This window comes from Varanus komodoensis, unplaced genomic scaffold, assembly GCF_004798865.1.
Source record: "Varanus komodoensis strain SLA01 unplaced genomic scaffold, ASM479886v1 scaffold30, whole genome shotgun sequence".
NCBI lineage: Eukaryota > Metazoa > Chordata > Lepidosauria > Squamata > Varanidae > Varanus > Varanus komodoensis.
The window spans coordinates 13,125,255-13,150,458 of NW_025335762.1; the positions used below are offsets into that span (position 1 = coordinate 13,125,255).

Below are 25,204 nucleotides of genomic sequence, written 5' to 3' on the forward strand. Positions count from 1 at the left end.
AGCTGAACCGTGCCCCATAAGGTCCGCTTTAAGGATACTCATCTGTCTAAATCCTGAGTGAGCTCTTTAATCAGTTTATTTAGATTAAGCTTGATGGTTTGAATATGTCTTTGGAACAAATTTTCCCAGATAGCTAATAACAGGGGGGCTCTGGCTCTCTGGTCATTGTGTGGGTTTTCCACTGGGAGATATGAGTTCCTTCCATGTCACAGTACTGGATCTCTGTGTCACCCAAAGAGCAAAAGATTCAATTGATTTATTTCTTTCTCTGAGTCCTCCAGTGACCATTTCTGGGCTAATTTACAACAGTAAAGAAAACATAGCTAAAAATTACTTAGGGGAGAGGCTGTCAGATGCTTGTCCTGCATGAGGTCCCAGGTCTGCTCTCCAGCATCTCCATACAGGGGAGGAAAAATTCCTGCCTGAAACCCTGGAGAGCAATTCAAAGAAAAAGAAAGCAAAACAATCCCTCTTCTGCCAGAAAACATTAGAAGGAGGCAAATATCTCTGCTCTGATGCTCAGGATGTCCTTCCACTGAGCATCTGCTCAGAGTATCCAGGGCTGTCTGACTTGGCCACAGCTGAAGATAAAACACTAGAGTGTTGCAACATGGGTTAGGAATCAACAACAACCACACTTTCCCTCCCCCTTTGCCATTTGTCTTACAGTTTTGCTTTCCATTTTCAAAATGACAAGATGACTTGTCCTCTGGGAGATGTGGAAAGGAAAGCTGCACAGCTCATAGCAAAGTAAGTATCCGGGTTATCTGAGGCTGAGGGAATGCAACCTTTGTGGATCCTTTCTGTTCAGTTGCCCTGGGCCTGGGGACAGCCAGAATGGGGTGGTCAAAAGAGCACTGCTTTCCCAAAATGGGAAGGCAGGGTTGATCGGAAGCTGGCTGTGATCTGTGAATATGTAGAATGCCAGATTTAAATTATTGTCTCCTGTGACTTCCTTGCAGTTACACCAGGGATCATCCACTCTTTTTACAACTAAAGGATTACTTCTGGGTGAAGACCCCCTCGATCTATGAGCTGCCATACGGTACTAAGGGAACAGGTAAGCAGCCGGCTGTTTCTTCTTTCACATGCAGCTTCTCTCTTCTTTGTTCATATGTTCTCCCCTGTCCTCTCCCTTTTCTTGGTTTCAGTGTTGTTGGAGAATTTTCACTTTGTTTTATTAGCTCTCCTTCGGATTATTTTGTAACATGATAAATACCTTATGTCATACAAAAGTGAGCTTGGTGTGCATTTTGTTTTCAGTTAAACCTCACTCCTCACTCTGAGGAGCCCTGAGCATCTTGTATGTTTTTCAGATGGCCACAGTGCCCTGGCGCCTAATTGTGTGGTTTCCACATGAGAACTGCATCCATGTGCTCAGATATTTGAGAATACATTTACCAAATTGGTTAGTGCTGGCTGTTTATCCTATCCATGCCACTTACCCCAACCGCGGAGTCCCAGTGGCAAAGAGCCAACGTAGGCAAATTGTGGCTTGCTTAGCATCTATCCAAATAAGGACTGGGAAATGTACAGAATGACCACAGGCAAAAGAATAACAGAATGCATAATAGAACTGTAGCTGTGAGCTCCTTTCTTCCTCTTCCTCCTCCTCCTCCTCCTCTTCTACATCGTCATCTTCGTCTTCTTCATTGTCTTCTTCTTCATCGTCGTCTTCTTCTACAGCGTTGTTGTCTTCTACGTCTTCTTCTTCTACGTCGTCGTCTTGTTGTTTTTTGGTTGTGCTTGGGATATGTGTGTGTGCTTTAAAGAGTGCAAATGTCTAGCCTTGATAGAAGTTTGAAATAGTGTAGACATTAATATGCTCCTTTTTATTGTATGGATTTGATCTGATCTTTCATCAGTTTCTGGAGTGCTTTGATGGATAAGTTACTTTTTATTTAATCAGCCTACATGAAAAGCTTTGATTGCTTCTCCCACTCTGTGCCTCTTTTTTTCTCACTTGCCCTATACCCAATTCAGTTGATTTCAGCAACTTTTAAAAATAATTCACAAACACACCACCAAAGCAGTTAAATCATTAAAGAAAACCATCATAAAATAGGGATATGGTTGCTGTTGTTTTTAAGGGCTTTTTCAGGGTTATCTTAATATATCAAGAATGCACAAGATTATAACTGCAACATGAGGCAACATCAGATCCCCTGTCCCTTCTACACAAAGGATTTAGTTCAACAGCAGAATTCACAAAATTCACCAACAGCAAACACATCAGTCCTAGAGATTAGACATTCAGGATGCCTCTTATCACATGGCAATAGTTATTATTCTTAGCAAGCATAAAGCCCAATTGTTCCATAAGGATTCCATCATATTGATTAATGATTTCAGCTGTTTGACTGCACCAGTTAACCTTGACATAATTTTAACCTGATTGTGTTTGCTCCAGTAGGCAAACACATAAATTGACACATATCTGCTGGGCATGTGTTCAGCCTTGCGTTAATGGGTTTTGCATAATCAATAATTGCTATTGGTTAGAAATTAACCAGTTTTAATAACACAAATAATACAAATTCTGTTTGCCTTCCCCAGTGGGAGTGATTGGCTAAGCCATTGTTTCTGTTACCAGTAGCCAGTCAGATTCAGAACAATGCTTCTTATTTTTCCAGGGAATTTAACAAGAAAATCTCCAAAATAGTTGTAATTCAAGGGCATTAAATGCAAAATTGGAACAGTTCATGCATCTTTCCCTTTTTACCTTGTTTAAGAAAGAAGCATCATTTTGGTACAGTATGGTTCAGGCTATTAACTAATGGAGTCTTATCTGCTTCCTTCTACGGATTGATCTAACACAGCCTTTCATTTTCTAATCCACTAATACATGCCAGGGCAAAAGTAGTACCAAGTGTGAGTTTTGTTCTCTACGTTACATCAGAACTTTAACTACTTTAATAGATTATTGGTGGAATATAATAGTTGTGAACATGTTTTTAAATTTGTTAAATCCCAGTTTTTTTAGAAAACTTGTTAAGAATGAAAGGTCTAATATATTCCTGACATGCCTCACTGACATTGTTGTCTTCCAGAAGATGGAAGAAAAAGTGAGGACATTAACGTTCTTAAACTGTGCGCGATCCCGGTTATACGCAAGAAAAAGAGAGTTCAAGATGGGTGGAAATTTCATAAAACAAGATATTGAAAGAAAATTCTACTGAGCAAGGCAAATCAAAAGCATTTAAAGAAACCAGGGCAGCTTAGGCTTGGCAAAGATGTTTTTTGCTGTATGCAGAGTAAGAACAAGTAAGATTAAGAAACGTTAGTGAGAATTCAGCTAATTACTAGCTTTTGGATTCTAAGATGCATTTGGATGTTTAGTAGAAAACACACCACATGAGGAAAGTTATCTTCTCCCCTATTCAGATTCAGCAGAAATATTGTCCCCATCCATCCATTCCAGAAAGTGTAGATTGACTTTCATGGTAAAACCCCACAAAGATGCTTATCATTTGATAGATAATCTGATCTATCAATTGGCTTTTCTCTCCCCCATACAAGAGCAGTTTTTGAATATGAAATATTGATTCTATTTTACTTAAGAATGGAAGTGTTTTAAAAATCAGAAGGAAAAATTCAGGCAGATTTTTGAAAGATGGTGGGACTGGCAAGATTGTTCACTATTTGAATCATTGACCAGGAGACCTGTCAAATGTTTTGTGAAAGTAGAGAAAAAAAAAGCACACACAAAAGGTCCTGATTTGTATGCATGACTATATGTAGTTGAAACCTCTTTAGTTATTACATTTCCATAAAATCCAATTGCTAAAGCTGCCAGCAATTAATGCCACGTGATAGAACATGACAAAATGCACTATAAAACATTTACATGTCAAAGTTTAAACCACAAGTTTAAAAACTATGGAATAAAACCAAAGAAAAGCCAGTGTCAATATTATGATTTCTTTAAAAACTCTGAAAATACCACTATACAGGCATCAGGCAAGTCTTGCTAGGGAGGATATTCCATAATCAGGGTGCCACGACTGAGAAGGCCCTTCCACATAGTAGTCACCAACCTCACTTCATTTGTCCAACCAGTTTAGAAACTTTATTGCTTCTTGCATGATAGAACCTGTGTTTTGGCCTGCTATCAAATTTGTGTATGTCCAGAAGTCAGGTCTTTGCACAACAACTGTTTCACAGTGAGGTGCCACAACAGAGAAGCACCTGCTATATGTATTTGTGTGTACAGAATTTCTATTCAAATCAGAATTACATGATCTAAATTTCTAATTTATCTCCTGACAAGTCATTAAATCACATGCTCTGTCTAGTGTGGGTCATATTGGCTGTGCAGGCTGTTCCCTTGTTCAATGTGTCTGTGCCTAATCACAGTGTCCAAAGAGGCCTCCAAAACCAAGTCCCATCACTCCCTCCGCTCTTTATTCACTGCAGCCTTCCATAACCAAATGTTCTGTTCTGAACTCCAGCTTTTATTGGCCCCAGTAAGCATGGCCAATGCTTCGGAGTACCAGGAGGTATAGCACAAAACCTCTGGGGTGTATCAGATCGGGGATTTCATAATGTTGGGTGTCCCCACCTTCATGCTGGAGAGCGGATATCAGAGGGCTGCAAGTGTTCCCTTGAGATGAGCCACTCATTGGATGCCCGTTTGGGCAGCACAGGGTGCTGCTTGCTGGATGTCCTTTGCATAGCTGTTTAGCAAGGTGCGGTGAACTGTCCTCCCTTGCTTTTGCTCAGGCAGCTTTGCTACGCCCTGAGGTTGTATGTTCTGAACTGGTGTGCCCTGGAATGCCAAGTCCGAGGAAGGGAGCTGGCTTCTCTACTTCTTCATTTGACTTGTATGCTGCCCTGTTAGTCATAAGGCTCTCTAGGCGGCAAACACGTATTTCAGCAACAATTAAAGCGGTACATAATACATAATTTGCAAAATACATTTAGACACTATACAGTGTAAAAACAACAGTAAACATAAAATCAATAATAAAAATAGCCATAACATTAAATAATAGGTTAAACCATTTAAAACAATCTTAGTAAATTCTAGCAAAATTAAATAAAAGATACAGAATAAAGTATGTTGCAGGCAACAGCCAATTAGCCACATTGTGTTAATGGAACCCTAGTTGTGGGGATCCTGGAGGCATCTGGAAAACTGGACCAGAGGGACCTTCAGCCTGATCTGATTAAACGTTTCTCATGCTTTAACATTGTAACATTTGGAATTGTCTGAACTGAGCTAATGGAGACCAGCCTGCTTGACTGACTGCCTTTGTTCCTTTGCAGAGGAAATTCTCCTTCGAGTCCTGGCAATCACAAGTTACTCTCTTCCTGAGAGTTTACAAAGGTAATACCAGGTTCACATGCAGCTTTCCTCCTTAAGATGTAAGATTTGTAGATGTTGCCTGTGCTGCTCTCAACTTGGGGACATTTGGAAGGGAATCGGTCCAGCCATGTTGGCCTGGTTGTCTCCTTCTTATGTAATTGGAAGCTGGAGAACATGGACCATCACATTTCCTACTCTTGTTCTTCAGGATGAATTCATGATCAGGTGGTGCTTGCCAGATAGATGTAGGTACTCAAGCATACATGTAGCAGCAAAAGGATCCAGAGAATCTGACCACCAGCAATCAGAGGGGCTGGTTGGACGAGGGTACAGCACGGCAGAAAACTAAGAGTTGGCATATGGGCAATAACATTGTGGTGAAACTCATGGGTGCAGAAGGTCCCAGACTTCGTCCCCAGTAATTTCACTTCAAAGGACCATGTGTGCCGGGGACTCTTGAAGGCTGCCATTCATCTTGAGGTAACAGTTCTGAACTGGACAAGTCTAAGTCATCTTTATCCTTTCTGAGGTTCAGACTTTGGGTGCTGTTACTGCTGTAATTTCAGCACCACCACCCAGGAAATTATTCACTTTGGTGGTTATTCATTTTGGAGTTCAAAAGAGTTGGATAAATCTCACTGGACTAAAAGTAGTTCAGATTTTAAGACCCTCCTCCACAGATTCTGCGTTGGACCAGCTTTCGCTGAGTCATGTGCAGACTTACGGACATTTGCTTAAATTTAGTCATATAAAAATGCATATTTTCTCCATAGGCTAAAGCATGAAAGTATGCATTGTGGAGGGAGCCGGGATTTTTGCAATTTTGAGATTGCGAATTTGCACAACTCTGAATTTGTGCAAAGGTATACAAATGCATTTCTGCAAAACCCAATTTTGCTAGTGAATGGGTGATGGAACAAAAGGCACCTGACAATTTACAAAGTGTAGGAAGAGCACATTTTGCTCCATCTGTATGCTATTGAAGAGAGAATTCCCTGAGCTCTAACACAAAATCCACTGAGGATTAAACATGCTCAGTGGCTGTAGAAAACAGCCTGACCTTTCAGCTTGCTGAGCGGAAAACTTTTGTGCAAAGAATTAAATGTTGCATGTTGAAAGAGGGCATGGCTGACTGCCTGGAATACTGAGCAGGAGCACTCTACCCCACAGTATTTTAGTTTTTGGGTAGTGTGCATTGGTATCCTTCGAAGCAGAGGAAGGTCTCAGAAGCTGCCCACTGTTAGTCCTGAAGGCAGCCAGTTGGTGGCAAGTCCTTCAATGCTGCTGCTCTTCTGAACTCTAACACCAAAGTGCTGCAGGGGTTTGCGGGCAAGCAAGCATGAAGGTAGCATGCCTCTCTCTAGCACAGGGCTTGCCAGTGTGGTGCTTGTGGCCCCTGCGATGGTGCCCACGAAGCTTTCCCTCCCTGCCCCTTAAAAAATATTTAATGAATGCTTTGCTAGTCTTCTTTCTCACCGCCTGTAGCGTTGCTCTTTTTCTTCCCTTGCCCTTTGCTATCCTAGCCCTCCTGCTTCTATAATGCACTGTTTTTCATATCCTCCAAGCTCTCTCTCTCCTCATCACTCTCTTGCCTTTTCAGTTTTTATTTATTTTATTTATTAAAACATTTTAATGCCTCCTCCAAGCCTCACTTCTCTCCTTCCCTACCCATTTAAGTCACTTTTGACTTGCTAGCCCCCATGGTAGCCACTTATGCTGCTTGCCGCTTGCCACATCTTCCATGTGGGGGGCATTTTGTAGTGGTGCCCACAGCAGTTCCTGAAATTCCCAAATGTGCCCACAGGTTCAAAAGGCTGGGGACTCCCAAAAGGCTATGAAACTGGAAAAAATGTTTAAGAGTACTGGAAGTAGCAGACTTCTCATCCTTTGGGAGTTAATTTGCTTATCTTGGCATCTGTTTCAGGTTTTGTTTGTGTGTGTTTCTGCCCCTAGCCACTTGCATAACGTTTTACCTGTGTGCATGCCACAAACGGTGATCCTTTTTTCAAAATGTATTGCAAAAAGCTTGGAGGAGCAATTTTTTTTGTGCATCAAGCCCTCTGCAATGTCTGTTTTGATGAACATCTCCAGAATTTCAGATAGAAAAGAGTCTCATCATCCACAATCCCTCTGATTTGAGAATAAATCTGAGACCTTCTCCACGCAGTTCACAAGCTCCATCACTGAGCTGGGTGCTTCCAGATGAGGCATTTATTCTGCCATCTTTCACTGAATTTAGAGAGGGTCTTGATGACATTGTCTTTCATACCTCAGTTCCTTCCAGCTCATTTTTGCACCACAAAAATGGATTAAGGAGGAAAAAACAGAGAAGCTGCACAATGCCTTTGGATTGGTGGGACTAGGAGCCCTCCATCTGGAAGCACCCACTGTCCCTCTGTGTCTCTAAGTATCTGTAGGAAAAAGGCAACCCTTGGAAAAAAACAAAAATTCTCTGGTCACTTTGTTAACCTGCATACAAGCCCCTAAAAGTGCCCCTCAGTGTCAACCTGCCAGTGTATTCGTGTCCACACCTAGGCTAGCTGCACTCTCTGCTTTGGTTCTTTGACCACTTCTGCATGTCCCATGGCCAATCTTTGCTCGCCTGTTAGTTTCCTGCAGTGCACAGACTTCCTGCAGGAGACTTGGGCAGATGGAAGGGCACAGCAGCTCCTGCCATTTTGTGTTCCTGGCTGTTGGCTTTTGATCAAGTATGTGACACACTCTAGATGCTTCTTGCTTTGGGACATGAAGTCCTGGCACCAAGATCAAGCCAGACATACACCTGTGTGAAAATGAAGTCAGTTTTCTGGAAGCCAATAATGACACTTAGAGGGAGAAAGTAAATGTTTAAAATCCATAAGAAAATAGCAAGTGTTGGTTTTGGACCTAAGAATTTATGCTGTCAGTCATCCATGGCTTGAGTTAAATGACATAAGTGGGAGTGAGCCAAGGTGAGGTTTGTTTGCAAGCTAGTAGCCTGCTAGACGCGAGTTAAATCCCCATTTTGGTGCTAGAAACAGTGGTGTGATGGTTTAAGTGTTGGACTGGGGTTCAGGGGATCTGGGATCTAATCCCCACTCAGCCACAGAGCTCAGTGGGTGAGTAAGGGCCAGTCACTGACTCGCCACCTCACCTATCTCACAGGGTTGTTGTGAGGATCCAGTGGAGAAAATGTCTGTCTATGCTGCCTTGGGTTCCTTGCCAGAAGAAGGTGGAACACAAATACACTAAATTAAAAAATAGTCCAGTATTGTCTAGTCCAACTGGATGCAGATTTCCAAAACCTCAGACAAAGAAAGCTGCTTCACCGCACCACTGCTACCTGGCTCCTGTTCGTGGGAGCTGATGAAGATGGAACCGAGGCCTCCTGCATGCCAAGCATGCTCCCTGCATTGGGTTGGACCCTTGGCCAGAGGCATAGCCAGCCAGCCCCAGCTGGAGCAGAGCTTATCTGAGGAAAGGAACTAGTTATCTGTGTAGTGAACATTGCCAAATGAGAAACTTTAAGGAGCTTTTCCTATCCAAAACAGATTATCAGATAATTACAGCTTTCGGGTTTATTTAGTTTAGTTTATGTATATTCCACCGTATTTCCTCCTAAGGGGGCCTGTATGAGCCTCCTCCCATTTTGATCTTCACAACAATCCTGTGAGGTTAAACTGAGAGTCAGTGATTGCGCCAAAGTCACCCTCTGAGTGTCGTAGCTGAGTGGGCACCAGGACTCAAGTCTAACACTAACTGCCATGCCACACTGGCTCTCAGCTTGTTGTGCGTGTGTGTAATTGAGTTTTCCCTCTTTTGCAGGTTGAAATGCCGGAGATGTGCTGTAGTAGGGAATGGACACCGGCTCAGAAATAGTTCTATGGGACAAACAATTAATAAATATGATATTGTGATCAGGTACGGGGATGCAGAAGTTTGGTGTTTTAACTTGCAGAGTAACTGATTCTCTTGTATGAAATGGATTTCTTTGCACATGACTCTCTTAGGGGAGCACTTGGTTCCAGTCCCAGGCAGGTTCAGCCTATGAAACTGTGTCTTAGTCAGAGGAAGGAGCTGTAGAATAAGGCCCCATCACAGGAAGGCAGAGTTTCTGCTGTGCCTTTCACTGGTTGACAAGCTGGGGTGGGGCGAGCCCACCTCCTGCTGCTGGGAGACCTGACCTTGATGAAGGCCCCTGCTGCTTGGCCATGAAGGCCATCCATTGGAGCAGGGCAGCAGAAGGGGGTCTCCTTTGGTGGGCTGTCAACTAAAGTGGGATGGGCAAGGGCATTTGGAAAGCCACAGCAACTGCCTGAGAGCCATGTTTGCCTCCAGGATTGTACATCTTTAGGGTCACTCCTCTAAAGCTAGTGTGACCTGCTGTGGACTTTGTGTGTCCCAAGACATCACAGTGTGTGCCCCCCAGGGCATTGCAGACCGTAGCCCAGCTTTCAGCCCTCCAGAATAGGAAGCCCTGCAGCTTGTTGGAAGGGCTGGAGCTCTGTGACTTGGCCTCTTTGCTGTGGGCAACTCTAGAGTCCATTGGCAGTTCCTCCTTCTGGAGGGAAAGTACTGTGGAATCTGGAATATGGGAACCACTGTTTGAGGGATTGCCTAAATGAGTAGAAGGGGCAGAGTTTAGGTTGTGAGTCCCTAGGGATTTTGTGGAAGCAAGAGAGTTGGTAATGTTGAAGGCTTCCTACTTCATCTGGAGCAGTGAATTCTTTGGGACTTGGAAGTTTGAAGCCCATGAACCAATTCTTGGGAAGGAACTACCTTGTAATCCGTTAACTGTAATTCAGTATTAGGACTGTAAAAGTGCATAGCTAATTACTGAAATGGCTGCATTAAAAAGTTTCCTTGAGATTTTTGCCTCCGCTCTGGAATGTGAGGTCACAGCAGCTTGGAAGTCATGTGAGAAATAAGGGGTTGCCTGCAATCTTCATACAAAATCTCCCACCTTCAAATGATGTGCTTGTATCCTGAGACCATTATGCTGTGCGTTTTTTCTTTTTTGCCCATGCCTGTGGCAGTAACTGACGTGGAGCAGAGGAGAAAGAGATGCACAATGGAATGCTATTAGGATACATGGCATGTGTTTTACTATTTATAGAGAAGACCATAGCTCAAGGGAAGGTCCATTGCTCAGTAGGCAGAGGGTCTCCTTTGCATGGTGGAGTCCTGCTCCAAGTATCGCCATGCCCTGCCTGAAATGCTGGACAGCATCTCTCCGTCAGTGCGGACAATATTGGGCAAGTTGGCTCCTGGTCTATATTCCTATTATGTTACAGAATGGAGAGAATGTGATGCCATTTTAAATCACATTCCAGTTGTCCGTGTAACAAGTAATAAGACTTGGAGAAAGACCTACGATTGTGCCTGCATGATGGCTTTCCTCTTGCTTGAAGAACCAAGAAAGAGACTAACGCCTCTGTTTGACTATAAGTTGTTCTAAGCTTCCATTGAAAGAACGTCTAGAGATAATTCACAAAGAAGGGTAGCGAAGACTACCTGTCCTGTAGTGCATGGTCAGAGAACCTGGTGACAGTTTTCAACAACAACTTTTATTAGCCTCAGCCAGCATAGTCAGTACAAGGAGATTTATAGGGGTTTGAAACATCTGGAGTGTACAAAGTCTGCTCTACTGCTCTGTGATAACATTTGTCACTGTCAGTCGGTGAATCTCTGATTCTGAGTGACATCACCATAAAATAGAAACATAGAAACAGAGCAAGTCAGTAGGGGTCTCCTGGGCTGTCTAGTCAGACCCATGGCTCCAGCCGGCTCCTCTTATGACATGCCTGCCACATGCGTGTCCAAAATGGTGAGGTGTTGTGTCTATAAAGCTCTGGCTTGATTGTATAATTCTCTCTTCCTGCTTGCCAGATTGAACAATGCACCAGTCCATGGTTACGAAAAAGACGTGGGCTCTAAGACCACTATGCGTCTCTTCTACCCGGAGTCAGCACACTTCAACCCCAAAACCGAAAATGACCCCAACACACTGCTGGTATTGGTGGCATTCAAACCCATGGATTTCCAGTGGGTAGAGACAATTCTTCATGACAAGAAGAGAGTAAGTTTTGGGGATGGGTTGAAGTATCAGGAAAAACAAATATGGCAGTACCCTCTTGCTAGTGCTTAGCTTGTAGAGGGAGGGGGTGAGGGGAGCTCCAGGGTTCCAGTGCGTGAGAAAATGAAGTCCTCTGCTCCACAAGCTCTCCCTTCTGAACTGAGAAACATGGCCACATGATACGAAAACATGGTTCTGTTAACCACTGACTGGCTTAACCATTCACAAACCACACTAGCTGGATTCAAATGCAGACGTGACAAACCACCATGGTTTATTGTGTTTTGTTAGCCTAGTCATTGTGTTGGTCTTGGATCTGGGGGGGCCAATAATGGAGATGCATTTTTGCCATGGTCGAAGTGAGAGCTACGAACAAGTAGTTCTCTCTCCCACTTCTAGAATAAGAATAGTAATGACAAATCTTGCAGGGTGGGCGTATGGGTGAAAATAATAGTAGTTTCAGGGGAGAAAGAATGCTTGGCATTCTCTTAGGGGCACTGCCCTCCCCAGGCACATGCAAAGAAAGAGAATGAGGGAGAGAAAGTGAGGCTCAGCTGAAATGCAGTCCGTCAGAACTCCCGCTGAAGCTCATTTCGCCTTTTCAGTTTCAGTTTTCTCACTTTCTCCTCATTTAACCCAGCTTGTTTATCATGCTTCATTATGGTCCTTATGAGTAAAGAGCACATGACTGACCCCCTGTTTTTCTCCTCTTTCCAGCTTCGAAAGGGCTTCTGGAAACAGCCTCCCTTAATTTGGGATGCAAAACCTGAACAAGTGCGGATTCTTAACCCATATTTTATGGAAATCACCGCTGCTAAACTGCTTCACCTTCCTGTGAAGCAGCTGGGGAGGTTAAAACAGGTAAGAGGGGCAAGCAAGTGAAAGAGCAAAAGCAAGGAAGGGGTAAAGGTTTGCATAGGAGATTGAAAGCTTACTCTGAAAGAAAGCAAATAGTTTTGTTCTCTTTTAGTTGTCAAATGAAGTTGGGCTTAGTCTTTGGGCAATCAAATTGTAATCATTTCCATGATTAATCACCTGATTAATTAGCAAAAGCACATGTGGCACAGGCAATCTCCAGGCCTCTTCCTTTATATCTTAAAGTCAGTGGAAGCGGTAGGAGGTAGCTTGGCTTAAGGCAGTGTGCGCGCTGAAGATGCATAATTTCATTTTTGCTCACAAAATATGACCAATTATATCCTGCCTCAAACCAGATAGAGCTTACTACTCCAGAGAGAACTAGGACTTAGTTCATCTCCTTTCAGAACATTTGTCTTCCTTTTGTTCTCCAGCTCCTAAATTCTGGACTGAACAGGTTTCAGCTCTGCCCATGTTTGCCAAGTTTTGAGTCTTTGAGGTACCACTTCCTTGAAAAAGTTCCTGTTCTTATCTTTGTGAGGCTGCTTGCCAAAGTTGTAAAATTCTCTTATTCTCTTCCCTTCTCTTAAAAGGGAAACTTTCCAAAGTTCTGCAGTAACGTTGTGCAAACCAAATATTTGAGCATCCAGTTATTAAGTCCGTTTGTTTTACTTTTAGAGTGAATCCATAGTCCTTAGGACTGTGACTTGAGACAGGGCATTTCCTGGTTGAAAATGAAATCTTCCAAAGATAAAGTGGGGCTTGAGTGAAATGGTTTAAATGTCTTTCATGCCTGGACAATGCCCTTCCGCATAAGTCAGGCCAGCAAACTTAATTCAAACACTTATGATGGGCTGGGCAGACTTGTCTTACCATGACACAGAAAAGCCAGTGCAGTGTAATGACTGGAATGTGGGGCGTAAACCACAAAGCTCACAGATTTCTACTAACCATGAGGTTGTGTCAGTCACCATCTTTCTAGGTAGTCCTAACCTACCTCACAACTTCATTGTGATAATAAAAGGCAGGATGTTCCTTCCAGAAAGGAGGGATAATTGTTATTTCCTGAAAGCCAATAAACATGTCTTTAATTAGAATCATATTGCTAGAGTTCAGTTTATGTTAAGAGCTCATGGATGGAAGTCAGGGCAGAGACCCATATGAAGGAAAAGGAAGGAAACCAAATATTTTTTCTGCTGAGACTTGCCAATGATTTCTGGAAATTTTGGAAGGCTCCAGGTTTTCTTTTCAAATACAAGGCAAAAAATGCACACAGACTTTCTTAAATCATGGCAAGAGTATGTGTGTGTTCTGTTTCCCCAGTGTTACTCTTATTTCCTGTAGGAAAACAGTGACATGAGGTTTCGCCACATCTGGGCCTAAGTTTCTGAGACACTTAGGGTGCAATCCTATACAAGTTTAGATAAAAGTGTAAAGTTTTGGCTGGGGGGATTCTGCAAACTCTAGATCTTCCTTTCAGAACTCAAGAAGGCAATAATTCAGAGTAAAATCTTAGGCCGTGTGGACCTAACCTCATTATTTTCTCCAAATGCTGAACAAAGCAGGACTTCACTATAGGAAAGCTGTAAACTGACACTTGTTCTGTCTTCCTCTAGAAACCAACTACGGGATTAGTTGCCATCACTTTAGCATTGCACTTTTGTGACGTGGTACACATTGCAGGCTTTGGATACCCTGATTCTGCCAACAAGAAGCAGACCATACATTACTATGAGCAAATTACAGTGAAGTCGATGGCTGTGAGTAATCGCTTCCTCCCTTGTCAGGAGAATAAGCAAAGCTGCTTTTTCAAAGAAGAGTTTGGATGATCATACCTTGGCTTAATAAGCTGAGTGTAACAAGCTTTTGCCTTAGCACCTGTCTCTTAAGAAGACTTTGGAGTATGCCATCCCATCTCATCCAAACAGGGAGGCTATGCTTAGGGATATGTAAGAAATTGGTGGATTTTTTCAAATGGGGTAAATGGATTCCATTCCATCAGTGCTGCACTGGCACCGTCTCATTCTGGTGGGCCTCACGCCAGCACAGAGACCTTTTGTTTTTAAAGCAGGTTGTGATTGTGACAATCTTTTTTCTTTCTTTTGCTTTTTCTTTTCTTTTCTGGTCAGGGAAGTTTCTGAAATTAGCTGCCAGAAAATTCAAGGTGGCGTGTGTGCATAAGCAATGAGAGGAGGATGCTTCTGTACATTCCATGTGAAATATCACAACATGATTTGAATCTAACCTGTCAGATTTCACAACTTACACTAGAAATATGCAGTTCTCAGCTCCAAGTTTGCCCTTGAAACAGTTTAAGTGGTTTCAGAGATGCCAGCTCCTGGTCCCCCAATTCAGCCTGCTTTTGGCCATAAGTTTGGGAATGTGTCAAAAGTCGTCTAAGCTCAAACAGAATGAATTTCCCAGTGCTGCATATCCATCACTATGTTTAGTGGGTTGGAACATGTGTCCCTTCCCATGTGTGTCTTGTTTTTGCTTGTCAGCCTGATGGCATGGCCTGTCTCTTCTAACTGTCTCTCTCTTTATTTGGTTGATACAAGCCACATTAGGAAAAAGGATGACCTGAAAAGGATGCAAATAAACAAACCATGAGCATAGCAGACTTTGAATCATGGTTAAATAACCTAGCTTGTTACAAAGCCATTAACCATAGTTTATTGATTTAGATGTACTTGGAAATTTATGGTTAATTGAAGTCATCCTGGTTTGTTTAATAGTTTGCAAATAAGATAGGGTGGTTCCAATTAAGCATAGATTTCCCATTCATTCAAAGGAGGAGTAAGTGAGCTGCATCCACAGGCAAAAGGTTTGTTTATATTTCAGCTTATTAAGCCAGCATATGATTCTCCAATGATGGCCATAGAGTCAGAGAAGAACATTCAACTGAGCATGAATTTCATGTATTGATTGATTTTTCAGTAATACTTGTGTACAGCCTAGTAAGTTCTTTCAAGACAGGTGTCATGGGAGCACTCCTAGGTGTTCCAGTGGGCTGCTGAGCTGCTGCATTCTGTCCTATAGGGGCTGTTTAGCCATGAAACTGACTGTCTTGGGGGTGGGAGTCATTTATCAGAGACTGACAGATGCTGTAGCTTCATCGTATAGTGTAGATTTTGCACTGAGCAGAAGGTTGGACTGGATAACCTCCAGGATCCCTTCCAGTTCTATAATACAGTGCCTTATGGATAGCTCCATCTCTTTTAGGTTCTATTTAGAGCTCAAGAGCCAGCATGTTGAATGGCCTAATGGGTTTTCTGTTGTCTTCTTTTACAGTCTTCAGGGCACAATGTTTCACAAGAGGCTTTAGCAATAAAAAAGATGCTTGAACTGGGACTCATCAAGAACCTTACTTACTTCTGATGGAATAAGGACTGCAGACCACCCGCCTCCTTCAGCCGGCTGCTGGACCAACCAGAATGTGTTGTGGCTGGTAGCATCTCCCACATAGCTGTCCCTTCCCACTGGTGCAGAGGCCCTGCAACTTTGCTCGAATGACGTGCAGGCCCAGGTAGAGATGAGTTCTTCTTAGATGCACCGCCAGTTAAGAGAAGAGATAGTCTGGGAAGAGGCTGGATGGCCGTGACTGCCATTGGAGGCAGATGGACACTGTCCTCTGCAGAGGTGACTTGATTTGGACAGTCCATTAGTTCCTTGGCTTCACAGTGGGACGCTTAGAAACTTCATCAGGAGCAGCAGAGATGCGCCTTGTGTGGGGCCAGTGCCAGTGCCGATGGTGGGCCTTCCCACAAACATTCCCACGGGGGTCAGGTGATCCCTCCCTGGCATGTTGCTACAGTTACCACTTTTGCCTTCTCAGTCCACGAGATACAGTGGTGGCTGTTTACTTTTCTATTTAAGTTACAACCAGCTCAGGTGACAGCGTATGGAGCAGGAGGCAGTTCAATGAAGGATTGTTAGCTGTTTGCCACCTTTTCCCTTTCTGTTAACATGAAGATGAGGCAAAAAGACTAGTTCAAGTCTCCCTGTCCAGCAGAAGAGTTTAGGTTGCCCAAGAGAACCATTCTTACATATGGAGGGAGCTGATAACAATGTTGCTTTCTCATCCCACTGTTGTGTCATTTTGGGGGATATTGTGGCATGAGGAAGAATACCCTACAGTATTGTTTGCAGTCTAAATACTAAAAACAGTGGAGTGGAACCAAACATTTGGTTTTTCTGGACATGTGGTTGAAAGTCTATCTTCCTTCTGTGAAGGGGATCTGTGTGTGCCAGCCCCCTGTCCAGTATCCCAAGGCTGTAGGCATCTTTCCTCCAGTATGTGGGAATTAGTTCCCAGCAGGTATAGGACAACAGGACAAATGACCTCTCCTGGCAAAACTGAGCCTAGAAGGAATGGGGAGAAGACGGCATAGTGAGACAGCATGTGTCCATTTATCGAGAGAAGTAGCAAATGTTGTGTTATTCCCCACTGGCGGAACAGACGTTGTATAGCACTTTCCCCCATTCTTTCCACGGTTAGCAGACAAGTGTTCGGAATGCTGGCTCTTCTCAGGGGGCTGCACATGGGGTGAATGTCGAAGAGGCAGGGAAGGGTGGTGGTCCAGGCATTTCAGGAACAGGCCCCAGCTCAGAGGTGCTTGCCTGCTCTGGGACATCAGATCAGTGCTTGGAAGATCCCAACACTGAGATTAAAAGAATGAAGAAGTGGGGCTACCATAGTACAAAATGGAGCTATGTGTTTTAAAGGAGCACAGGAGTGTCCAGTTAGTTAAGGCGAGTCGCAAAAAGGAAAAACAGAAATGCTCTGCCATTACATGCCTCAAAATCCTGCTTCTTATAAATGCGAAACCTGTAGAGCTAATAGCCCGAAACGCGGCATCCATCTACGTAATGACCTCTTTGGTCATGCAAAATTTCTAACTGAGGCATATCATTTATTTCTGCCATATCTGGGAAAACTGTGCAGGAATCAGTCCCCACCCCCAATTTTTTTTAATGTCAGCGTTGGGATTAAAATTAGTTGCTATTCCACCAGTGAAGTGTGCTTATTGCTGGTTAAAGGGTCTGGATTGTTTCCTGTTAGGTCTGGAGCCTTTTGTTTCATCCATTGGGGGAGAATTCAGGGTGAGTTAAATTACTGGATGAGTCCCCCGTACACTGCCACCACACCTTGTATGCACAGCCAACGTGCCTTAGCCATTACTGCAAGTGCCCAGCTTCCAGGGCTCTGCTGGGAATGACAACCCCCAATGGCTTGGGCCATTGCATCCATTGTTCAGAAGTGGTTGAGTAGGCTGGGTTGCCTGGGTCGTGGCCCATGGGATGCCCGGGGTCCTGACCCGGGGCTGGTTTGTCACCTAAATCCAGACTGTCCCTCATGGGTGACAGGATAAGAGAGACCTTTCTCCCAAAGCTTATGATTCCAGAAGGGTTCGAATCCCTCAGAGAATGTTGGAAGTATCTTTCCTGACTAAATGATACTGCAGTTCAGTGTTAAATAATTTAATAAATTTAATTTAAAGCCACCTTTTGTGGAGCATAATGTATCGTTTGTAAAATTAGTTTCACACTTATTTCCAGGGAACTCTGTCTTGGAGTTTAGGGCAATTTTGTTCAATGTGGTGGTAAAGTGGGACCATCAGTTGGAATGGGAAGGGTATACTTCACTAATTGCTTTCAGAATCATACAAGGTGGACACAGTAATGGGTCTTCCTATGTGACATCTGTAGAAGAAGGTGTGCATCTGTACATTGTTAGGACAATCCATGCCATTGGGACTGGATAGAGAAGAATGGCAAGAACATCATTTGAGGGGAACTCAAAGAACTCGCCAGAAAGACTGACCTCTCTGTTGTTCAGAGGAAAACTCAGCTTCATAGGCCTTAGCTATCTTGCAGGCAGTTTATTTATTTACTTATTCAACTTATATTTGGCATAACTAGTCTGAAGAGTCTCTAAGTGTATTACAACCTTTCACATAAAACAACATCAGTTGTTAAAATGTCTAGAGAAGACGACACTTCAGCTGGCACCAAAAAGATTGTAAACATGGCGCAAGATGAACTACTTTAAGAAGGCCATTCCGTGAATGGATCACAACTACTGAGAAGGCCCCTCTTCTATTTGCAATCCGCTATACCTCCTTGAAGGATGGCTCTTTCAGGAGGGCCTCCTCATCTGATCTTATGGATCAGGTAGGTACATATGGGACCAGGTGGTCCTTCAGGTATCCTGGTTCCAAGCTCTTTAGGGCTTTATATGTCAACACAAGCACCTTAAATTGAATCCAATGATTCAGAATGGAAACCGCCTCATCTGGTTTACATGAAAACAAGATGTGGAACTGTGTGCCCAGAGAGTTAGAAAAATGAGGTTCCTGGCATGCTTTTGATGGTTGAAATGTGTTTAGAATGGGCAGAAATGATGAGCTCTGCAGAAAAAGCTGCTCAAGGAAGGGTTTTTCAAAATTGTCCTATTTTCACTGGAACTTTAGCCCTGTATTAGGTCTAGGGCAGGGGTCAGCAACCTTTAACACTCAAAGAGCCATTTGGACCCCTTTCCCACACAAAAGAAAACACCGGGAGCCACAAAACCCTTTTGACATCTAAAATGAAGATACTGCATATATCGTTTTTTACCTTAATATTATACATATCTTCATTATGATTGAGCTGCAGCTCTTGTTCATTCACTAAAAACTGTTGTTTTTAATCTTACATTATAAACTATTATGACTCCTTTCATATATTTTGAATAGGAGAACAGCTTCCTGAAGAGTCAAAGTCAGTGCTAAAGGGCTGCATGCATTAAACAGCAAACCCCATAAGTTCGTCAGCAGTAAAAGCAAATGAATCTGCCCAAGTATCATTAAACATTTGGTTTTCTTCAGAAATTTTTCTTGGATTTATCCAAGCGCTGCGCCGGCACGGGCCGTGGATTGGCGGCGGCTGTGATGTGAGCAATGGAGCCGCGGGTTACCGACCCCTGGTCTAGGGGAGTGCACCAGGGTAGGATTAGGGCAGTGGTGGTGAACCTATGGCACCCTTGCCACAGCGGGCACACAGAACCCCCTCGGCACGTGAGCCAAGTCGAGCCAGCATTGCCCCAGCAGCCAAGCATTGTATAATAGCGCACATAGGGGCATGTGCTTGCTCGGAAAGGAGTAGCGGCGCCAGGCGATGACGTCACGAGCCACGACTCATTAGACGCAACTCATCTGAGCTTTCGCACGGCCGGTCAGTCTGTTGCCAAGGAGATAGATAGATATTTGGTTGGACTGGCTGTAAGTTGTTTTTTTCTAAACTAAAACTGCAGTTTTCAGGTTTTACTGTAGTGTTGGTATTTTGTGATAAATAAGTGGGTTTTGGGTTGCAGTTTGGGCACTTGGTCTCTAAAAGGTTTGCCATCACTGATCTAGATAATCTGTTTCATCCAAGAGTGCCTGGACTTGCTTGGCCACCACCTGCTCAGGTTCCTTGCCCAAAAATGGGATGTTGGCAACCAGTTTGCAATTTACAATGGCCCCTGGGCTCAGGTGTGGTTTTCAAAGGAGTGGTCTTTTATCACAGCTTCCTTCAGAGAGCCTGGGATCACTCCCTTTCTTAGCAAGGTGTTGATAACCTCCTGGACCCAGGTACAAATGTCTTCATCAGAGGAAGAGTTGACGGTGTGGTTCTGTGGAAATTAATCAGAACCAAACCCTCCTGTGTTCAAAGGGGCTTGCTGCCAGGAAAGCATAAAGCGAATCCGCAAAGTAAATCAGATGGATTTCACAGAATTTCATGTCATTTTTCTTGGCATCTCTATCTCATGACTGATCCGTCCTTAAATAATGGACACACATGGAATTGGATTGGGTTCAAAATACTACAACCTCTTCCTCTCCTTCTCATGGCATGAGATTGTACACAAATGAGTGGCAGTTTCTCCAGGTAGGTAATGCACTGAAGATTTCAACCTCTATCAGGCCTGGTGATTGATCAAGTCCTTGATCCTCAGAGGGCTTGCTTTTGGTGCCTGTTCTCCTCAAGTATTTAGAAATACTTGAGATGCTGCATTAGAAGTTCACCATATTTCAAACCCATCAGGAATGTTCACATCATGCCTTGCAAATACAGCAGATCTGTTTAATCTTTTGATTACAGGTGTCATATTTCAATTCATTGGTACTTTTGACCCACCGAGGCAAGATTATTTCATGGTTTCACTATAGTCTTGCTTAGTTTGCCAATATCATTTCAGAAAGGATTTACGGAAATTTGGTTTCTAATTGATTTGTTTCCCCCCATCCTTCTGCATTTACTCCTAGTCTTTCTTAAGGGCTCTACTGTCTCCATTTTAAGGAAATTTAAGCTAAGCCCATGAAGGAGGAAATCAATGAAAACCAAGGAAGTCACTGCAGCTTGTATTTGAAAGCAAAACTTCAGGCCAGAAGAGGCACAGTACTTAAACCTATCATCATCCTTTTAAGGCGTTTAGGCAGTATTAAAATGTGTGCATCAGCTTTTCTCAGCTTGTTTCCTCTGCTCGTAAACAGGGTGATTCAGTTGAGCTCAAAAGTGGGTCTTTATTGGAACTAGGCAGATGTGGCAAGTGTTTTAATTACTTTTATGATATTGCTGCCCTTTTAAAAAAAACAGGAACCAAAGAACATTCCAGTTAGCTGTTTTATAGGGCAATGATGAGGCAGCATCCCCTAATTAAAGACCTCTCTGCTTTATGCTAGCTGATAAATACAGCAGACCCAGTCTATCCTGTAATGCCATCTAAACAGCGCTTTCTCGGTGGTGTTATTTAGCACACCAGTTCAGCTTCTTTTAAAGCCACAGTGATAAAGCCCAGGAGCATAGTGTGAGGCTGATCTGCCAACGGGGAAGTCAAAAGTGGGTCAGATCCTGCATCAGTGCTAATCTCCTTATCAGATGGCCTTTTTGCAAGGAATTTTCACTCAGCCACCCACTTTGCCTTCTGCAAGAGAGATGCAGCTAATTTTGGACAGGATTCTAACTGGCTATTGCCTATTGTGTCACACTTAGTTCTCCAAAGCAGGGATGAAGAAACTCTGGCCTGCAGGACCTAATCTGGTCTTCAAAGGTTCCCAATTCAATCTGCAGAGGGCCGGGTAGCCTCTGTGCCTGCCCACTCCTGATCTGTCCAGGGGAATCTCACAGGTAAGAATCAGCATGGGTGATCCCTCCGAGAGGCTGTGCTTCAGCTTGCACATGCCAGTTGAGCAAACCGCTCCCGCTTCTCCTTCCTTTGCATGCCACTCATGACCCCCGTCCCTTTCTCTTTGCAGAGGGAGGCATGGCTCTCTTCCTAAACTGAGAAGAGAGTGAGCAGGGCAGTGGCACTGAAGGGGAACAGGTGGTCCCACTCCTTTGACATCATCCAGCTTGCTGACTTGGTCCTGTGGGAAGTCCCTGGACTGAAACAGGTTGCCCATTGCAGCTTAAGAACCACAAGCAGGTAACACTGCTCCTGTTGCTAGGAAATAATGCTAAAAAAGAAATATTTTCTGGCATCTTGAGATGTGTTCTTTCATTGAAGAGGAATGCAAATTAAGACAGTACGCTTAAGACGTACTCCTTCTCAGGTAAACAGGTAGAGATGACACATGCTTCGCTGAAAACAAGCTCCTGCAAAAGCTCCCTCCAGCACAGCAGGTCTTGAGGAGCATCGGCAAATGCCAGTGCAGCCAGAGCAAGCACAAATGTTATATAAAGAGCGAATGCTCAGTTGGTAAGACAGGATCAGGCCCAGGTGGCCCTGCATGTCTTAGAGTGTGATCTTGGGCATGTTTAGATAGAAGGAAGACCCACCACTCTCAGCATGGCTAGGGCTGTGCTTTTAGGGGTTAAGGAGAAAGGCATTGCTACTGCAGAGGAGAAAGGTGTCTGCGCCCCAGAGCCACTGCAGGGTCCTCCTTTTGCATGAGACCCAGACAGGTGAGGGGCAATAATTTAGGGTTTATGTACATCAATAAGTAACTTCAATATATTGTGGTTATTTTAAGTCGAAAATGTTTCTGAGTTAGTTTTTGGCCGCAGAAGAGTCATAAGGATACAATAAAGAGGAGGAGGAGAATGTAAGCCACCTTCAGTTCCTTGGCAGGAAAAAAGGTGGGATATAAATATAAATTAATAAATAAAACACATAAAATTCCTTGAAAGCTGTGATTTCATGACCAAAAAGATTCAAATTGGATTAAGGGACTGTTACTAGTTTTTAATTGTTTTAACCTCCAAATTGCTCATACATGTGTTCTGCAACACCATTTATCATCACGCTTTGAGTAGGTTGACCTTATAGTGACTGGTTCAAACTAAGCTAGTGATCTTCTCAGCTGGGATTTGAACCCAGGTCTCTCTGGCCCTAACCTAACACCCACATCACTAATATTTCACTGGCTCTTACTGTTTTCCTCAGCAAGTTCCCTAGTTATGCTGAGATTGGTCTTTCTTTGGAAGCAATGCAAAAATTTCTTTTTGGTATTCAGAACTTCTGGAAGCTTATCTTTGCTTGCAAAGAACATTTTGTTTCCAGAACAAGTTTATATTTTGTGGGTGCAAGGTCTGTGGAATTTGGTGGCAAAATTCCAGTTTTGGGTTTAATTCTAATATAACCAACCTGTCCACCTGTTATGACTCCTAGTGGATTTTTTTTTAAAAAATGCACACATTATTTATTCCCCTTTCTTGCTCAGCATATGAAGAAAATGCATCCTGAGAAACGCCACCCTGTGGCTGATTGGATGGGAAATTAACAGCATCTCAAATCAAACTAGCAAGCAAGAGTAGCATCCTGGGGGGAGAATTCAAAGAAACATACAACAGACAACCCGAAGGCAGCTCCATAGGACTGAACAGTGTGTTCTGGGCGCAGGATCAGTTCTTGGACTGATTGCAATGAATGTATGGTGCATCTGTCATTCCTCCCTAAAAGGAACTGGGATCAGGGCCTGCTTTCGACCATGGAATGTAAAACTGTGTCCTAACCGCACATACAAAGCTCTGTGCCCATTTCTCTGTACTAAATTAAATTATATGGGGTTCTGAACGACCCGCACCTGTTATGTTTAAACCAAAGCTTCATATTGTTGATGTGAGTCTGCGAGCCCAATTACAGCTCCATTTTGTCCAAGGGATGTCTGTATTTTCACTGGCACACACTTCCCAGAGCCAGCATTGGTTGTAGAATCATAGAATCATATGGTTTGGAAGAGGTCTAGAAAGCCATCAGGTCCAACCCCCTGCTCAGTGCAGAACTGAAGTTTCCCATCCAGATTCTAACCAGACCTGACCCTGCTTAGCTTCCAAGATTAGGCAGGATCAGGCACTTCAGGCTATTTAGAAGCTGCCCTATAGATCCAGTGGCAAAGCTGCCCGTCTTATGGTTCAATGGGTAGATAATGGTTCTTATTAAGACTGGCCTGGCAAACCTCTTTTTTGAAACACTGGTCTTTAGACACATAACCAGAAATGGTGGAATATAGGTGCGCCCAAGAGAACAAGGGATCATTGCCAGGAGTCAGTTACTACTTAGGAAGCCACAGCATTGAATACTACCCTCACCCAATGGTGAACAGACATGGGGCTGTTACACCCTTTGGGGGCACAGTTCATAAAAGGACCCCTGGTGCCCACGCGCTACTTCACACTAAGGCTCAGTCCTGTGCATGGATGCGTGGAAGAATCCTAGGAATTGCACTGGTCCCCAGCCAGTGTGACCTGCTGGGGGATGCTAAGGGTGTAGGACTTGTGTCTATGCAGGCATCAAACTGTACTCCATGCACATAATAAAGACCTGCTGGATTAGACCGAAGGCCTCCCCAGCCCAGGACTCTGTTCACACAGAGGCCATCCAGAGGCATGCAGGAGGCCTTCCTATTCAAGCTCTCCAATAATTTGCTTGTATCTGTAGGCAGGATGGAGTCTTGAAGAGCCTCCACTGATGGCTCGAAACCCCTTCTAATGGTCAAGCTGTTGGCTATTGTGCCATCTTGAGGGAGTGAACCCCACAGTTCAATGATGTTGTGTGAAGTATTGAGTCTCTTGCAATTCAGTTTAATTGGATAATCCACGTTCTAATATGAGAGGAAGAACCTAATATAGTGAGAGAGGGAGAGACGCTTCCCAGCCACTTCACGCCATGCATCATTTTTAAGGATGTATGAGGAATCAATTAATTTTTAATCATCTTTGGACCACACATGGATTTGGATGCAATCTGCAGACAAGTCCATACATTTCTGAGCATGTGATGCTATTCTTAAACCAAAGAAAAATGCACTGAAAAGCATATGTACAATTGAAAAATGTGCGTGAAAAATCAGTACTTCTGAAAAACTCACACAGATTTTATCAATGGCAGAAGAATGGGTGCACAGCTCATGTAGGTTTGTGCATCTATCTATCTATCTATCTATCTATCTATCTATCTATCTATCTATCTATCTGTGTGTGTGTGTGTGAGAGAGAGAGAGAGAGAGAGAGAGAGGCTCACGGTCTGATGCAGACTTGGCTTGGAATGAGCTTCACAATGGCATTCAAATCATTTTTGAACTCCAAACTAGTGACCCCAAGTTTTGCTAATTCACATGTCCCTCATATTCTTAAATATTTCTATCATGCCCCTGCTCATTCCCCACTTTTGTAAGCTAAGGAGTCCTAATGTTGGAACGTTTCCTCAAAGGGGAGTTGCTACAGCCCCTTGATTACTTAATCACCCTTTTTTCCCTTCAGCAGCTCTAAAATAGAATTTCTGAAATAAAACAACTAGAAATGTGTACGCTATTTCAATTTATGGTTGAAGCATGGCGTTGGCAAACGTGTTTACTAAAGATCCCCAACATGGAGTCTGCCTTTGTCATAGCATACAGCGCTGATGTTTTCATTGGGATATCTTCACTTACAGCCGCAATGGCTCTTTCAAGCCCAAGCACCATCCGTTCTTACTCCATTGGAGGATCCTTGGTAGGCTGTTTGTGTGCGCTTTGGTCCCAGTA

At 43.5% G+C, this 25,204-nt stretch overlaps 1 protein-coding gene across 15 annotated transcripts in view; it reads left to right on the forward strand.

The window, feature by feature from the left end:
- ST3GAL4 (ST3 beta-galactoside alpha-2,3-sialyltransferase 4) overlaps nt 1-25,204 on the forward strand; it is a 116,200-nt gene that overhangs the window by 87,227 nt on the left and 3,769 nt on the right. For 10 of the 15 annotated variants that reach the window (XM_044437632.1, XM_044437639.1, XM_044437631.1 and 7 more), the window contains 8 exons: nt 670-750; nt 963-1,060; nt 5,269-5,329; nt 9,113-9,208; nt 11,177-11,366; nt 12,081-12,224; nt 13,835-13,978; nt 15,510-17,722. In XM_044437632.1, the coding sequence (XP_044293567.1) occupies nt 670-750; nt 963-1,060; nt 5,269-5,329; nt 9,113-9,208; nt 11,177-11,366; nt 12,081-12,224; nt 13,835-13,978; nt 15,510-15,596 (901 nt within the window). In that variant the 3' untranslated portion in view covers nt 15,597-17,722. Of the gene's footprint in view, nt 1-669; nt 751-962; nt 1,061-5,268; nt 5,330-9,112; nt 9,209-11,176; nt 11,367-12,080; nt 12,225-13,834; nt 13,979-15,509; nt 17,723-21,233; nt 23,257-25,204 lie in introns of those variants that run through there. The other 5 variants (XR_006415460.1, XR_006415459.1, XR_006415457.1 and 2 more) reach the window with 5 other exon arrangements.